Source organism: Paramacrobiotus metropolitanus, unplaced genomic scaffold (assembly GCF_019649055.1).
Source record: "Paramacrobiotus metropolitanus isolate TYO unplaced genomic scaffold, Prichtersi_v1.0 Parri_scaffold0000004, whole genome shotgun sequence".
Taxonomy (NCBI): Eukaryota; Metazoa; Tardigrada; class Eutardigrada; order Parachela; family Macrobiotidae; genus Paramacrobiotus; species Paramacrobiotus metropolitanus.
The window spans coordinates 1,285,567-1,302,890 of record NW_026570224.1 but is presented as its reverse complement, the minus strand read 5'-3'; the positions used below and the strand labels follow the sequence as shown (position 1 = coordinate 1,302,890).

Here is a 17,324-nt window from a genome sequence, read left to right as displayed (position 1 = left end):
GTGTCGCCGGCTTACGCTCAGTTTCTACTTCCTATAATATCGCATCAGATCTACGGTCTGTACCGTACATGTACAAGTATACCGTCCAGTGTTGTTTTCACTTTCATAACGCTGTATACCATTTTCTATTACTTTGGATTTGCGGTAGAAGCAGGTACAGTCCAAAATTAATAGTTCCGCTGTGATTTTGCGTCGAGCGCCTCGTTTTTTCTGTCGACTCTTGTCCACGTCGAGCGCCGCCAAGCGCCAAATATCGCTATAGGTGCTACTCTGTAGACTTGGTCTACAAACTCCACATCAAACCGGAATATGACTGAACACGTTGCACGCGTTAGCGAAGCTCAGCGACTCACCTGTAGGAAGACTTATAAAATGGAAAACACTTTCATTTTGACCTCGTTTTAACCACATCCCGAAGCCGTGTGAAAACCTCGACGCAATCGATTCATTTCAGAATTACAATGTCTTTACACATTATGCTACCGATTATTAGATATATATCATCATAATTCAGCCTCGCATAATTTATACTCCATGGACCGATTGTGGGAAAACTGAGCTGCTACAAATTAGTTGGTTCAGCGCCTTCGTTTTACGTAATATATTGAGCTGTGGAAGATCGCATTTAGTCGTTTACTTCAAAGTTAGTGCCAACTAGTTAACACTCATATCATTCTAATGCACGCGCCTATATATTTGGAATAATCGTCACCAAACTGTGCGATGGTTTTCGCTGGGTGTGATATGCATACTATTGTACATATAAGATCATATGTACATAATTTAGAATTATGTTAAATCCAACGTATAATGCTCCAGTTGTCTGCAAATTCTAATTCAATCACGTTTAACTAACAACAGAATGCGGCAATTGAATGGCTTTTGCATTTGGTTGAGCCAGATTTTGTATTGACAAATTTCCTCTGGACCGTGTGTTGGACTTTGACAAGTTTTGTTGATATTTACACCGGAACTGCAAGCACTGACTTGAAAACCAGTATTATTTGATTGCTGTTATTGTCGCTTTCGGTCATTTTTATAGTCATTACTGCCAACGAAAATGTACGAAATTGTGCGCAAACTGGGATTATTGCTGCTCACCGTGTTCCTGTGCTCTCCTAACGTTAACGGTAACCCGAAATTTCGCCCTTTTCCAGTTTCAATATAGATATTAGCACACTCATAAGTTGTTGGAATTAGTACAATATGTACTACCCGGTAGTCTTAAAGACTGCATTTATTTACTTATTTATATCTATATTCTAGCCAACTAAATTTTGAAATGCACCCATGCATGTTTCGTAAAAAATCCAAATGTGGGAACTTTTCAGGACAGCTTGGATATGCGCAATATCAAAATGCTATGCCGGGCAGGTACGCACAGATGCACCCAACGCAAAATATAGATAGTAGTATATTTAATGTGTTTAAATGGAACTGACATCCAACTGTATACAGATTCGTGAACACTGAAGTACCAGTACTGTACTACAATTATCCGGTTTTGAGAATTGCCTTTCGATTCCGGCGATTATTTATTATTTTATAGTAAAAAATTTAAATGTTTGCCTATATCTCGCTGAATAGTCGTGCTTATCATGCAACATCACATTAATTTGAAAGCAAGCAGTCTTTCGCAAAGCGCAAAGGATTTGTATTTTCTGTTTTTAACAATAGCTATGTTTTTTATTTCTTATGATATACAGAGAAATTCATAGGCGATCTGTCGATGGACTGAAATAGTCTTACATTGTACCATTGATGTAATAAGTACTCAGTGGCGTGTGCCATCAAGATAAGTAACAAAAGCGCGTGGTGACATTAGCTCTTCGAAAATATAGTACTTAAAACATTTTTAACTGTATTCATACAGTAATAACTTTTTTTAAATTTTTTTAACTGTGGAACTACCCAGACTTTCCTGGTTGACAGCAATTACAATCCCAGCATGTACGGGCCGCGGTACGGTTCGGGTGGCGCCTATAATGGATTTAGCTTCAATCCGGAAGTGGGCGTAGTTGGACCTCCGGGATTCGGCGGTGGCTATGAGAAACTGGGTATAGGACAGTATCCCTTCGTCGATCCGCAAACGTACTGGTTTCTGGCTGGGGTTAGTGCAGCTAACAGTATATCGCTGCAATATGTTTTGCCCATAATGTGCACAATGTTTCTGGCGATACGCTTGCTGCGGTGAAAATGTTGGATGCCTCTTATCTGGATGACCATATACGACCGCGACCGGATGCAGGGCGCTTTCCGTATTCGCGTGACAGCTGCAGCCAAAACACCCGAGATTTCCAAGGCAATCTACAATGTTGGTTGTATGGTCAATGTCTTGCATTTTTCGAGTTCTCTTGAATTTCTAAGGTTTTCCTGACGCTGAATTGCATTTCTGTACTTATTTTTACCGAAGTATTGCATTGTTTCTTTTGTATGTCGAGGTTGCGCTGCGCTTGCACAATACGTACGATAAACTGTACAGTAAGCGTATGAACTTGTTACTCTAAAATTTCTTAAGTTGTGTTTTATTTCCAAATTCCCAATCATTGTCTTGATGTCATCTCGCTGACAAAGGCAGAAAACCATACAAATGCAATTAGGTCGCTTTAATTCTCTCCCAAGTGATTTTCCTGATTGTTGTATTCATAACGACTATACACTAGTTAGTACAAGTACATAAGGAAGTTTATCATGCAAAATATCTATATAAGGAAAATTATGTACAATTACAATGATGCCGGTAGTCGACAATTTGCACCACTATCATTTATGCCCATTGCCCACCATTCGAGTCCGGGGATTAGATGTTTTGATCCAGCGAACTGCGGGACCGACAGCCAACCAATCCAATGTTCGCTTAATATTAATTAATTTGAAATAATCATGTTCAACTTTCAAATAAAATGTTGCACTGTCCAACGTCTGTGACTCCGTGGCACCTGCATCCACACTGCCATGAGATGACAACACTGTTAACAGGTACCAGTTTTATTTATTCTGCCTTCATAAATCAAAAAAATTAATACTGCACAACTTATCATAAATACCGCGATGTGCGAATCACAGCCTGGACAAAGGACAGCATGTGATACAGTACGGGTTTCACCAAGTTTTGGCTGGGAACCCTCGTGCAGAAGCGTATGTCACATCGTTATCGTTAGTAAAATTACAAACGCTGGAACATCCCACAGCTGCTGCTCCAGCACGCGCACTTGTTCAGCATTACGTTCCCTACGCGATACGCCAAAGCTTCGCTTTCTTTCCCCTCCAAGCGAGCGACATAATCGTTCCCATCCCATCAAATCCCAAACAAACTATTTTTCTCCGACGATATTGTCCTCCCAAATTATCGACCAAAAGTACCATATGCCACGTTTCGTGCCCCACGACGACCGCTTGCTTGCACATGGGAAAGCCCAGATAATGCCGATCGCCATCCGTATCAGACGGCTTGCAGGCCCCATGCTTAGCTCGCAAAACCCGACTCGTTAGGCTCATCCTATGGTTTTTGTGTCAAATCGAACTCGAAGCCAATTTACGATCCGTCCTCCAGACAGAACACATAGCTCTGAGAAACACAAGTGCAAAATAAGTGCAATGGGTAATTACATCGCTAACATGTACATAATGTTGACAATAATAACATTCCAGAAAACACGCTTCTTGAAACAAAACAATGGAATTCTATTCAAAAAATGCATAGTGGTATAAAAAGCAATGTGCTACCATAATACCATTAGGTGACATAATAACGATGAACTACAATGCCATAATTCCCATTAATGCCTTCAGTCGTAATGAAGATAATGTGGTTCGATTAAACAATTACCATTGTTCACACAGAGCAGCCAAGACGAATACGGACCAAAAACTGTGTGATACATGTTCATTCCTTCTCCTGCGACGGGCTACGCGAAGCTGGTGTCTTACTACGGGAACGCGATTTCGAGTGCGAAGAGCGACTACGAGAGCGCGAAGCTTCGCGCTTCACACGCTTGCTGTCTCTGTCGCTTCCCGGCTCATCTCTGGGTGAGTCGCGTTTAGAGCGTCCCACTGGAGAGCGACTACGACTGCGTCCAGCAGGAGATCCCGAACGGGAGCGCGAGCGACGACTATCATTGCCTTCAGCTGCTTTCACTCGAATGTACGATGTGTCTCCCTAGAAACGGGAAAGTTCGGATTAAGGTGCTTAGCACAGCAAAGTAAGTAACCGCATTCCTCTGAAGGACTAACTACAATAACGTACCTCGTGGGATCGGAATTTGCTGTCGTCCAGCTTCTTTATTGCATACTTCATGTCATCCTCGCGAATGTACTCAACCACTCCAGTTCCATCCTTGTTGACGTCAGCAAAACACACGTCGCCTGCTTCACGCATGTGGTCTTTCAGGTCCTGCCAACTTCCCGAAATCGGCAAACCTATTCGAAACGACATTTCATTTAAATAGGAACAATTATGACCATCATGATGCAATTTATGCTCAGGCTTCAGCTGCTATTGCAAAGACTTCACTACAGTGATATCGCAGTCTGTAACAAGTTCCGTCTAAAACGCTTTTAATTTAGCTGTCCTCTGCCATTTTTGAAATTCTAAGTTTTACGAGCCGCACCTTAAATTATAAATATATCTGCTTGCAATCTTATATTAACTAACTATCTCGACGCAGTAACGCAAGACTTTCACGCTATTAAGATTGTAAATAAAATGCAAAAAATAACAAATTTCCAAGAAATTCAAAAGACGGGGAAAGTACTGCACCTGTAATATTCACGCGGTACTTCGAACGCCGCATGGAATTTCCTGAGTGCCTGTTAAACGTGTTCCTGGATGGATAATTATCTCCCCTGCGATCCCCTCCCCGGCGGTCCCGGTCGCCGCCACGGGAGTTCACAAAACGACCGTCAGAATTCCTGTAGGCCCGCGGAAACTCCACACGGATCCTGTATCCATCCAGTTCGTAGCCATCACGAGCACGGACGGCGTCATCGGCGTCCCTAAAGAACAGAGCATATAAGAACCGTCCCTAAAGGCTCCCTAAAGAGTAAGCGTTCCTAAAGACAATAACATCTACACCAAAGCTGCTAATTGGACCACTGGTGACTGATACAAAACATTAATAATAGCAGCGTGGTAGTCACCTAGAATCATCGAAGTCCACAAAGGCAAATGGAGGTCCAGTTTGACTTTTGTTTCGCAGATCCATCTGCACGATTTTTCCGTATTTACGGAATACATCTATAACAGCACTGCTCTTGAACGGAATGAAAATTGAAATGGACGTAGTAAGTCACTCGACGACGTCAAAAAGAAACAGCCTGATACCACCGTTTGGCAACAAGCCGTACAAGAACCACGGCATTACTACGGAATACGGATGGATCCAAAGTACCATACCTTTGATCTCGCTTTCTCTGATATCAGGAGGCAGATTCCCAACGAAAATTCGCGTGCCAATACCTCCACGGCTCATGATGATTAGAAGGAACGACTGGAACGTGGATAAAAGGAAAACCACTGATTTCGGAAAAGCGCCGAAGGTATCAAGCGACTAAAGCTCAAAACCAACTAAATATAATGCCAATTTTTATTTTCTCAAAATATACGAAATGTACAACTATTGTGCACTATTTCAAATCGACCGAAATAATGCCAGATATTCGTTGCTGAAATGCTTCGTCCCGTTTTCCTGAGAAAATGCAGCTTGAATGATTTGAATCTCTTGACTTTCGAGCAGGGACCTCAATCATAAGGTATGCTGTACAGGTGTATCATGGGGTTCCGCCTCGATACTTACATTTGTATGGGAATAAACTGGATAAGCAATACGGCTCAAACTACGTATCTCTGTACCCGCGCAATTCGCTGCAGTACCGGACACCGGTAAGAGAGCCGGTAAACCGTAAAAGGTATCTTGAACTATCTTCCTGCTTTTAAAAGAAACTGGTTCTACAGTTTGCACCAATGGCCAATGCACAGTAATTAAAATTTAATATTGACAAGTTTCTTTTTCATTCATTTTAAGAGAAACTGGTTTACGAACGCTGATTTCAACACCGCAACACGTCGGGAATTGGAAAATGTCGCGCGACGCCGCGACAAGTGTTTGTGGTGTAGCCCGGTTTCAGACCGATTCTGGCAAGCCGGTCCTTAGTCGAGCCGAGGCCCGTCGAACACATATGACGACATTCCGTAGTCCGTACGAACATTTTCACCCATCAATCTTGGAACCAATAAAGGGGCGGGGTTTTCCTTTACGTGCCGCTACCCAATTGGTTGCATATGAAGCCCACCTGATCCATTGATTCCATTCTATCGCTTAGCTATTGCCATTCCTGTTTCTAATCAGCGTACGATTTCCGCTCAAAGTGAAAGTTGGCTCGAAAGGCACGCTGATTTGAGATCCCAGAAAGGACGAAAGTTTTTACCCTGTTTAGTGTTTTACGTGATTTGTGTGAAACGCTAATAGTACGAGTACTACCCAGATTCTAAAATAATTTCTGTAGTGAAAAGTGATTTTACGATTGTTGTAGTTTTACGGCTTTTTTTTAATCCTTTGTAATCTTTGTAACTTATCACTTGAGAAGCGTGGGTGTCTCAGTTTGCGTCTTTACTCAGTTTACTGTAATTGTTGTGTGAGTTTGTGGTTGGTGAGTCGCGCTGGAATTTAGCTAGGCCACGGCCTACGGGAGTTTTGGAGCCCCTCACCTGCGTTTCTATTCGTTTTGATTTAATTGGTGGAATCATGGAGCACGTTCCGGTTGTTATAAAGGTGCCGTTTGGGGAAGGAAAAGAAGATTTCTCCACCAGTGTATTGCCGTCGTGGACTATATTACAGTTGAAAAAGCACTTGGAAGACACATTGCCCAGAAAACCAGTAAGCGCAGTACTCGCATGCAGGGAAGCGATTTTGTAGCATTTTCCTGTTTTTATTGTATGACTGTGGACTATTTTAGAGAGCCGAAGCGCAAAAGTTGATTTTTGGAGGACGGATTTTGACCGATGATCATCTGCTGAAGGATTGCATTAAATCGGTAAGTTGGCTAGTTGAAGGATTGTAGGTACTGCTGCTGCCAGATATTTTCTAATATATTGTTTTTGTTTTCTAAAGGTCCCGAAAGGTTTTCCACCAGTTTTGCATTTGGTACATTCGCGATCTCAAGAGGAAACCCCCACACAGCATGCCGCCCCTGATGTGACTGAATCCGACGGATTGCGTCAGCGCCATGTACAGCAGCCCGCACAAGAAGCCCCAGCCAATACTTCGTCGCACGTGCCACCCGCGTGGACGCCATATCAGTATGGATTCGGATATAATGATCAGATGGTGCAAGAATACCAGAATTACATTCAAAGCTACATGCACCACATGAGGTAATTGGACATCTACAAATATTCCTTGTTAATTTGTGCTGGTAAATTCAGTTAAGTGAGCGCAGTGATTTGTGAGCGCATTTGGGGCATACCATGCTCTGCTATGGTAGTAAGTACTATTTAGTTTTTTTAAGAATGCGGTACGAATATCTTTCTTTTAAGACTTAAATATAAATACACGTATATGGGTCTCTGTTAGTGGGAACAGTCCAGCTTGTTTGAGATTGCGTAACGCTGACGTGATGTGTTGTATTTTTTGCAGCCAAGCGATGCCTGGAATGATGCCAATGCCTTTCAATACGTTCGGATTTCCCTACCAATTTCCAGGTCCTGCCGCTGCACAAGTTACCCCTGCCCCAGCACCCCATCCGCCCAATCGGGCACCAGCAGTGGCTGTTGTCCGCATTCACCGCGCACAGGTTGCCCATGTACCAGCTGTCCAGGAAATAGGAGCTGAAGAAGTTAATGCCCCCGGACACAGGGATGTGTTGGACTGGATGTACATATCTCTGCGGGTGCTGCTCTTTGTTCTCATTATTTTTCTGTACTCATCGACGGCACGCTTCTTCTCCGCCTTTGCCATATTCGCTCTGGTCCTGCTGTTCAATACGGTGCGAGATTTTCGCCGCTGGCGTGAACGTACCCGGCAGCAACAACAGCAGCAGCCGCCGGCAGCCCCACCTGTCCCGGGTGCAGCTGAAGGCGCAGTGGACCCCGCCATGGCTGGTAACAATGCGGATCGGAGTATAATCAATGTGACGCCTAATCAGCCGGCACAAGGATTTTGGGGTGGATGTGTCAACTTCGTTTCCGGATTGCTAGCTTCGCTTGTGCCTGATAACAATGGTGTGTAGCTGTCGCATCGCAAATTGATTAGAAAAGCGTATGTAGTCAAATAATGATGGGTGAATTGTGTTTATTTTACGTGTATGCATTGTTCAACGGATTGTGTTGTATGACTTTGAAGTGATGAGAGTTGATAATCTGATAGTATCGGTTCCCTACATGATCGTATTAATTTGCTTACCTACGTTCAGAGATTTTATTTTATCGGTGTTAAAACAAATTCGGTATGCTTTGTTCTGTATATATTGATATTAAAGCGAAACCGCTGCCACTCGGTGCGTTCTTAGAAATCCTGGTAAGTTGTGTTCTTACCTCCTGTTCTTTTATTTCTCAGCATAAACTGGTTTCTCTGACTGACTAAAAGTTTTACCACGAAATTCTTCTGCCTTGGCAATGGATTTCCTTTCGATTTAAAAAAAAAGAATCCGGTGCTTAGGTAGACAAACATCCGTAGTTTTAATGTGCTAACCAAAGATTGTGCACCGAGTACAGCGAGAGAACAGTAGTACATTGCGCGGTCCAGCACGAACAAAGCAACATAAAAGTCTGGCAAATTAAAAAAAATTGTTTTCGTAAAAGACAAGCAACGAGTTACGCCGAATCTAGAAAATTCCAGTTACTTGTATTAACAACCCAAAATTGTATTTAAAAAAAATCAATTTCATTCAAGATCCATTCAGTTTTAATTCAGCAAATTTCTTAGCCATTTCCATGGCCTGGTTCAAAGCCTTCACGTTACTTCCGGTGGCCTGCGCGGACAATTCCTTGCCTCCACCTTTTCCACCAATCAGTGAACTAATTTGCTGCACCCATTCGTTGGCCTTTAGTCCCTTTGCCACGTCCTTCTCGCTTACTGACGACAAAACGAGCAGCTTTCCTTCATCCTCGTCAGCACTGAAGACCATAATAGCGGCATCCGGTGCCACACTTCGGATTTGCTTGGCAGCCGCATCCAAGGCCTTAGAATTGCTATCCAGGTCCAAACGATATACCCTGATCTTCGAATCCGGTTCCTTTCCGACCAAATCCTTAGCGTGTTCTAGAGCTTTCTGGGCCTTTTCTGCTTTCGACTCTTTATCTTTCTTATCAAGCTCCTTTTTGATGTTAGTCAATTCCGTCTGCATTTCATCTTTTTGCCACACTGGAATGGTCGAACGGGCCAACTCCTCAAAAACGGCATTCAATTCTCCTAATAACGTTCTGTAAACGTATTGAGAGCTCTTGGCTCCACGGATTTTGTCTACCCGAGCACGGTAGGTGCTGGAACGTTGCAGAGCATTTTGCGCTTCCGGTCCCGTCAAAGCCACAATACGGCGGATGCCCTTGGCGATGGCCTCCTCGGTGACAATTACAAAGTCACCAATATGGCCACTGCGCTGCAGGTGGGTGCCACCACAAAATTCTACAGACGTCTGAAAACCGTAACCGGCTTCAGGATTGGCCAGCAATTCATCAACCGGTACACCAACACTGATAATGCGCACTGGATCGGGATACGTCTGCAACAACAAAACATAATGTCAGCAAAAACTAACAGAATACAATCAGCTATATAAATATTAAATCAAAGAACTTCAGTGAGAAATGTCCACAGACGCGATTCGGACCCGAAAGATGGTACATCACTAGTTTTGCATTATTAAGTTTTTACAAGGCAGGTAACACAAACAAGCCTACCTCGTCAAAAATGGCACGAAGTCCCTTCACGCTTTTAGCTTGTGCCAGTGGAGCGAATTTGGCAAAGACTTCCTGGTTCTTTCCAATCACATCTTGGGCGATCTCTTCTGTTTTCTTAATCTGTGGTACCGTCATGGCAGCATTGGCAGCAAAATCAAAGCGCAAACGGTCCGGAGCTACCAATGAGCCGCGTTGATCGGCATCTTCACTCAGCACGGTTCGCAGAGCGTAGTTCAGAATGTGCGTCCCTGTGTGGTTGTTCATAACCAGCTTTCTCCGTTCCTTTGAAATATTCGTTATATTCATAATTAAAAGACATGAATTTCATGAAAATCCTTAACGAAAACTTACTTCATCAATAAACAATTTGACTTTGTCGCCCACTTTCAATACTCCATCTAGTTTTCCTGTATGCAATACATATCCGCCACGCACTTGGACATTGCTCACTTGAAATTCCGTACTGTTATCCTGCAAAAATTTAAGAAAAAACGGTGGCTTCCATAGCATGAATTATGCAAGCAAGGGTTTAGGCGACTACGTAATGGTATTAACTCAGGGAGAATGTGTCCACATGGAAAATTCGGACCCGAAAGATGGAACATCATAGAAAAATCCTTCTAATTTCATTCAAATTAATTTTAAAAATAATGCGTCTAACCTCATTTCCGTCAGCACCCAAACGAACGATAAACCCCTCGTCGAAGATTTGTCCACCCTGTTCTGCATAGAAATTACTGCGATCCAAAATCAGTCCACACTCTCCACCCTGCATTTCCTCAACAAAGCCCTTCTCCACTCGGATGGCCAACACAGTGGCGGTGGCTTCCGAGAACTGATACCGCACTTGCGGGGCCGGCACGCCATTATTATATGTATACGCATACTTCGGGGTCTCATCCGTCACCGGAACACCCTTGTCCTTCAGCGCACCAATAGCGTGTACGTCCAGATCCAATTTAGCAATGCCCACGACACTCTGGGCTTGCGAGACTAGAACAGCTTTCTGTTTCGCCTCCTCATAACTGGACATATCCACAGAAAGACCCTTCTCCTCAGCCATAAGCTGGGTCAGATCAATTGGGAAGCCGTAAGTATCATACAGCTTCCAGGCAATGTCACCGGGTAAGACTTTACCGTCACCCATCTGGCCGATGGTGCGCTCCAAAAGGCGTCGACCGCGTGTGAGTGTGCGAAGAAATTGTGTCTCTTCATTGTCGATTGTTAACTTAACCATCGCAGGGTCTTTGCGCACTTCCGGGAAGGCATCACCCAGGAGCTGGATGACAGTTTCCACCAAGCTTCCCAAAAATCCTGGCTTGGCATTCAGTTTTTCGGATGCATAACGGATGGCGCGGCGCAGTATACGGCGAAGCACATAACTACAGAATGAATCAGATTCCATCTACAGATCTACAGTTCCTGACAACTGCATTTAGATCATTTGTGGGTCATTTAAAGCGCTATACAAAGAGAAAAGACATGAACACTCATCGTTTTACCTACCCACGACCCACGTTATCCGGACGACCGCCGTCTGACAATGCAATAACAAGAGTGCGGATGTGGTCGCCGACAACGCGATAAGCCATATCTATCTTGTCCGTATCTTCGGCGCCAACTTTTCCAGAGTATGGACGAGTTCCAGTACCCTGGAAATAATTTTTTAATTCAGTTTTGATGTAATGAAATAACCTGCACAAGGAAGCCACTAGTATTTCGCTCAATAAAACCGAGGTACTGTATATTCGTACCGCTTCGATGGCTTTGAAGATCGGCATGAATAAATCCGTGTCATAGTTGGACCTCTTGTTCTGAATAACAGACACCAAGCGCTCTAAACCCATTCCAGTATCGATATGTTTTTTCGGCAAAGGCGATAGCGAACCATCTGGCTCACTGCAAAAGATTGTCAACTGAGCCCTTCGTTCTCACAAGCTGCCCATGTGGGTTTACAGTATCAATAGAAACCTTACCGGTTGAATTGGATAAAGACTAGATTCCAGATTTCCAACACATCGGGATCGTCACGGTTAACCAGCTGCGATGCATCCCGGTTACCAATCCTATCAAAGTGAATTTCGGAACAGGGACCACACGGACCAGTTTCACCCATTTCCCAAAAGTTCTCCTTCATGCTGAACGGGATCACACGATCTGCAGGCAACCTATCGAGAGCGCATTTAGTAATGCATCCAAAGGATTCAAACTACAAGCGAATCAATGTAAAGAATCGTTCAAGAAAATGAAGCAAGACTGACAATGACTTATGTATCAGTATGACTGATTTATCATAACGAAACAGCTGCATTAACAAAACATTATTAAATATTATAAAATATTAAAATATGAAATTCAAATAAAATTTTCAATTCAAAAATTGAAATAAAAAATAATTTAATAAATATTAAAAGGGCTAATACTAGTGTACCAAAAATGCTACAATAGTAACGATACTTATTAACGATAAACAATCTAACGACAAGTTTATACTTAACAGCGGTAAAATTTGGCATATTTTGTTTGCCTACCCAAGTTGTAGCCAGATATCGCGACATTCATTATCGGGCTCTAATCCCAGTTCCTTTTTGCCTTCAAAATACGTTACATAAAGTCGGTCTTTTGGCAATCCTAAATAACCCGTGAGGAACTCCCAAGCCCAAGAACAAGCTTCTTGCTGCAAAACAGATCAAGAACTCTGCAAATTTCCCTGAAAACGTCACAAACGATTAACGAATGCCACGCATCACGTACCTTAAAATAATCTCCAAATGACCACGTTCCCAACATTTCAAAAAACGTATGATGATAGACGTCTTTGCCCACATCGTCCAGATCGTTATGTTTGCCGCCGGCGCGGATGCATTTCTGGCTGTTCACCGCACGAACCAGCCGGGACATGTCGCTGTTGGGAGCGACGGTGCCCAGAAAAATCGGTTTAAACTGTAAGCAAGGAGTTGACTGAACGCAGGCTATGGTCATCCCTAACGTTCTATCTTCTGTACCTGATTCATGCCGGCATTCGTGAACAGCAACGTGGGATCGTCGAGGGGAATCACAGAGGACGAGTGCCAGTATGTGTGCTCCTTCCCCACGAAGAAGTCCACAAAGGCCTGGCGCACGTCTTTTGCGTTCTTTATTTCCGGCATTATGTTCCTCGGGTGATTTGTTTACTACTATCAAAATTATCCAAAAACTGGACAAAACCAGGTTGTACCTTCCTTAAATACAGAAATCAGGAAAAATTATTTCATCATGGGCATTCTAATCAAATTTCTATTTCAAGTTCGTATTGGGCCTATCTGAAAATCAGGGCTTCGACCGATGACGGTGCTGACGACATTGCAGTTTTCGCTTGCAGCACCGAGCCGGTGCACGCGGCATATTAAGGTAGCCGCTTTGCGAGGCGGTAGCGATATCGTTATTATTCCGCGGGTCCTGTATGTTCAAAAAAATTAAACTAGGGGCATATGTAAGTCACAAATGTAGATTAAACTAATTTTTATTATTATTATTATTATTGCAACTACAGTAGCCAAACTCCGTTAACGGAGACGTTTTACCCTTATGTGAAAACCTTTGGGTTTTAAGGCTATTTGAAAATTTGGTTAATTTTGAAAATCTTTCGTTTCTTGCAAGGTTGCGTAGAAAATTGCATACAGTCTCTGGTCAGCTGCAAGCTGAATAGTATTGCGTATTTACTTACAGTAATGGTAAGTACTACGGTAACTAGAATTTTTTCGATTCGGTAAAAATATCCAAAATTATTGCTAGCTGTTAAGGTCTTTGTATTGTTTTATTTTCGCGGACTCTGCACGCAACAGTGCTGATTACTAGTATTACTCAACATACTAATACCGATTAAAATTTACAGATACAATACAATATTGATGAAAATACTGTACAACCTGCAAAAGAAATATTTTTTCAGAGGATAAGGCACAGGCGGCTGGCATGGCGAAATTACAAAAGTCCATATGCTCAATATTTTTCTGTTAGGTAATAAAGCTATACCATCGCACTGTACAGTGTATGCTGTATCTGCGAATATCTGTACACATACTTGTAATCTTGAACCATAGAAAAGGAAAATACTGTGAAAATACTGTGTACACAGTATTTTCCTTTTCTATGCTTGTACTACTATAGATAGTAGGGTAGAGACTGTGTACCGTATTCGAAAAACATCACATCACTTAAAATTCGTTCGTTTTCGGCAGCTCGAGCTCCCGTAGATGATAGACGAGAGCACTTCAAACACGTTTTCAATTTGAATACAGTATTTCATCAGATAAACGAATGGTACAACTGCAGATTAAGACTGCTTGCACATTGTCAGTGACTACAGAATTTGCACATTGCAAAGAGCCACAAAAGCTTTCAAATCTGTTCGGAAGCTAACTCAACCAAATCGCTACATTATTGTCGGCACCGTTAATGCTACATTGCTCTTGGTATTTCAACTGAATTATTTGCAGAAAGCTTATGGTACATATATCTATCTATATACGACCAGCAACGCTTTATTGGAGCTAAAAGTGGAATAATGGCAGTACAATTACATATCAGCAATAATCCCGATGCGACAACTTCCGACACATAACAATTGAGCCGGTTAAAAATTCTTGCATAGATTGTCTGATTGTGCTGCGTATAATAACCGGGCTAAGGAGTCCGGACTACGGATTACGGTTTCAGATGCAAATGTGCACACAACTGTGATCGTTTAATGTCTAAAAATATGCACACATTAAGATTTGACAGGATTCTGACGCATAAACTGCATCACTGGCGTAAGTAAGTAGGAAACATTAAGTTAGTAATCAAAAGCTTTGCATTGGAGAGTTAAAAATTAAAAGGCTTCGCGGTAGTTAACAATCAGAAGTTGATAGTTATCACATATCGATAAACAAAAGATTGAGACATTAGAAAACAACAAAAAATACAAATTAAGCAACATTATTGGTAAAGTAGAAAACAAGGTAAGTAGAAAATAAATGCATCGGAATTTAACGCACATAAGCCATTCTCCATTATCCATACCGCTCGTACTCATCTGCATTATGTATGGGATTAGTCTCCAGAAGATGACTGTCCACCTTCCGTGCCACCCCACTCCGCGCCCTGTTCGCCATCACAAATCGTTGTGGAAGAAAGAAATCACTATCATCACCCTTCCCACCCTCAGGATTAAACGTCACCGGGAAATCCCTGCGATTCTTCGGCACAATACCAGGCGACGGAGGCGGGTTGCGGATGGACTGCAGGCGCATGCCGTCGGGACTGAGCAGACCCTCACGGGCCTGACCCTCTTCTTTCACGACGCGACTGGGCGGCAGCGGCGGCGGGATATTATACTGCCGCGCCGCTTTCGTCCAGATTGTCAAAGAGGCCACAAAGGCCAAGAGCGCCGCCAGCACCAGCTCGGTTATACGCGTTCCCACATGGAAGCCATACCATTCCCACGGATCAACCAAGTCGCTGAGATCCTTCAGAAATCCATACACCCGGATCAATCCGTAGACGTGCAATCCGGCAAAACACAGCAGCAGCATCGCGATGGCCAGCATCATTTTCACCGCTACCGCCACACGCCGTGTACCCGTCAATACCAGACCGTCAGCGTCTCGCGCCGCATCGACCAACCGCCCAAACATCACCAGGTAGCCTAAACCCAGTCCCAGACTCCACGCGATAAAATACGTCTGGGACGCCACGGCCACTGCGTTAATTTTCTGTGTGGAGAGGAAGACATCCACCACGATCTCCGCGGAAATAGCGAAGGCAAAATTTCCCAATAAAATCCCCAACAACAGGTACGTATTCATAATCCCTGCCTTCATTAGTTTCATCTTCGTTGTGCGTACCAGCGCTGCGAGGACCATACAGAATGCCGATGTAAGGCACGGGAAGGATAAATGCAGAAACACCGCCGCCACCATTTGGGGCAGGAGGTTTTTGTGATTATAGGGATCCAGCAAAAGAAACACCGCGCGACTGGTGCCAAATAAAAATATTAAAAAATGCAGCAAAGAGAAATACAAACGCACGCCTTTTGTGTTATTCATACGGCATAGTTGTATAATGCACAGGAAACTGTACAGTGCCACGACTGCGAACAGTGAACCCAGTGCGTAAATATGCAGATCCCACGTCCAACCGAAAGCAGCTTTGGCTTGCACCCAGCCAGGACTCGGTTGGAGAAGGGACGGATGGTGCAATGTGGATGGCAGAGGGACTGCCGTTGAGGGTATAACATCCTGACGGTATGAGGTGAGCGATGTCGATATGGAAGATAACAACAGAGGGATGGAGGTGAGCAGTGTTAATTCCGTTGTTGGCTCAGACAGCAGCATTGTTTGGGATGGAGTCACTGGAGTGCTTGCTGTACTGTTGGCTGCACTTGCAGTGCTTTCATGCTCGCTGTTGAACTGATCAGTAACGTTCCAGACTGTGGCGTTCATATCGGGTAACCCCAGATCATCCATCTTCCATTCGAATTTTCAGAACAAAATAATAAAATGGTTCAAAATAAAAGAAAAGAACAAATGTTAAACAATTAAGCAAGAGTAATTCTCTCGCGCAAGTATAATACACAAAAGACAAAACGACTTCATCCAGCGCTGGCTGCCCCATTTGATACATTTTCGGCTATTTTTACCGTTGGGGCTGAGCCACTTGCATACTCACAGTAGCAAGTAGAACAGGCCAGGGTTGGTGGCCTCCAGTGTAGCGGAAGACGCTTTACAAAGTTACAACCTAATTGTCTAGTCTTCCAGGACCGGAAACGGGTCAAACGATGCAATATTCAAGGTTATTAATAGTTTATATCAGCTATGTAGGTTGTGGTTGTCCAATATCCAAGTCTGGATACAAATAGGCCATAGAATCTGGCCAGCCAGAAAAATAACGCGAAATTTCTTTTAAAAGTATGCCGTCTAGCGGCGGTGCCCTCTAGCCTGTCGGCTGTCGCCTGTAAGTCAGGAGTCAGGACGTCATGAAATATGGTGCCGCGTCGCACAGTCCCACTCCCCATAACCATCTAAAGTCACAAACTGATGCAGTAGCAATAGGCTAGGATAGGATTATTTTTTCCGGGAGGTCGTTGCTAGTTGGAGATTGCCCATACAACCCAATGAACCCACTGCATGGATTGGAAAAAAGGAGAAGTACCTTTAAGGATACTGTATGCTACATATAAATTATAAGCTACTATGTAAGTATGCTATAGCAATGCCAATACGTAACTGAAAATACGAGTATTGTTACTATTGTAACTAGGAAAACCAAAGCAGTTGGACCTGGACCTAACCGTAATTTATTAAGGACACTCCAGTTATAGTCCGGTATAAGGCAGAAAAGCGCCATGCCTAATCCGGTGCCACGACCGTTCAGTGGCATTCGATAAATACGTTATAACTTATACGAA

The 17,324-nt window shown here is 43.3% G+C and overlaps 5 protein-coding genes across 6 annotated transcripts; 2 read left to right on the top strand and 3 right to left on the bottom strand.

Annotated features, from left to right (window-relative positions):
- Positions 1-159: 159 nt before the first annotated feature.
- LOC129602639 (uncharacterized) lies at positions 160-2,604 on the top strand. The gene is made up of 4 exons (XM_055501715.1): positions 160-643; positions 1,043-1,130; positions 1,332-1,374; positions 1,933-2,604. Exons 2-4 carry the CDS (start codon positions 1,061-1,063, stop codon positions 2,192-2,194), a joined length of 375 nt encoding a protein of 124 aa, XP_055357690.1. The 5' UTR covers positions 160-643; positions 1,043-1,060; the 3' UTR covers positions 2,195-2,604.
- A 7-nt stretch (positions 2,605-2,611) lies between these two features.
- Positions 2,612-5,934, bottom strand: LOC129602637 (serine/arginine-rich splicing factor 1B-like). Of its 2 annotated transcripts, XR_008692429.1 has the most exons (6): positions 5,396-5,933; positions 5,140-5,236; positions 4,760-4,995; positions 4,247-4,419; positions 3,830-4,159; positions 2,612-3,568 (listed from the first exon to the last, which is right to left on the bottom strand). XR_008692429.1 is itself a non-coding variant. In XM_055501714.1 (5 exons), exons 1-5 carry the CDS (start codon positions 5,469-5,471, stop codon positions 3,887-3,889), a joined length of 855 nt encoding a protein of 284 aa, XP_055357689.1. In that variant the 5' UTR covers positions 5,472-5,934; the 3' UTR covers positions 3,575-3,886. The 2 variants fall into 2 exon arrangements, 1 of the variants encoding a protein (XP_055357689.1); XM_055501714.1 differs by lacking the exon at positions 2,612-3,568 and having other exon boundaries at positions 3,575-4,159; positions 5,396-5,934.
- A 401-nt stretch (positions 5,935-6,335) lies between these two features.
- LOC129602632 (homocysteine-responsive endoplasmic reticulum-resident ubiquitin-like domain member 1 protein) lies at positions 6,336-8,486 on the top strand. The gene is made up of 4 exons (XM_055501710.1): positions 6,336-6,875; positions 6,955-7,032; positions 7,110-7,372; positions 7,635-8,486. Exons 1-4 carry the CDS (start codon positions 6,744-6,746, stop codon positions 8,224-8,226), a joined length of 1,065 nt encoding a protein of 354 aa, XP_055357685.1. The 5' UTR covers positions 6,336-6,743; the 3' UTR covers positions 8,227-8,486.
- Positions 8,487-8,661: 175 nt separating this feature from the next.
- LOC129598917 (alanine--tRNA ligase, cytoplasmic-like) lies at positions 8,662-13,212 on the bottom strand. Its single transcript, XM_055497008.1, has 10 exons — positions 12,901-13,212; positions 12,650-12,838; positions 12,427-12,572; positions 11,872-12,063; positions 11,650-11,794; positions 11,402-11,547; positions 10,557-11,277; positions 10,247-10,366; positions 9,896-10,177; positions 8,662-9,717 (listed from the first exon to the last, which is right to left on the bottom strand). Exons 1-10 carry the CDS (start codon positions 13,042-13,044, stop codon positions 8,884-8,886), a joined length of 2,919 nt encoding a protein of 972 aa, XP_055352983.1. The 5' UTR covers positions 13,045-13,212; the 3' UTR covers positions 8,662-8,883.
- Positions 13,213-14,608: 1,396 nt separating this feature from the next.
- Positions 14,609-16,517, bottom strand: LOC129602627 (proline-rich transmembrane protein 4-like). The gene has a single exon (XM_055501703.1). It carries the CDS (start codon positions 16,381-16,383, stop codon positions 14,929-14,931), a length of 1,455 nt encoding a protein of 484 aa, XP_055357678.1. The 5' UTR covers positions 16,384-16,517; the 3' UTR covers positions 14,609-14,928.
- Between the last annotated feature and the right edge of the window lie 807 nt (positions 16,518-17,324).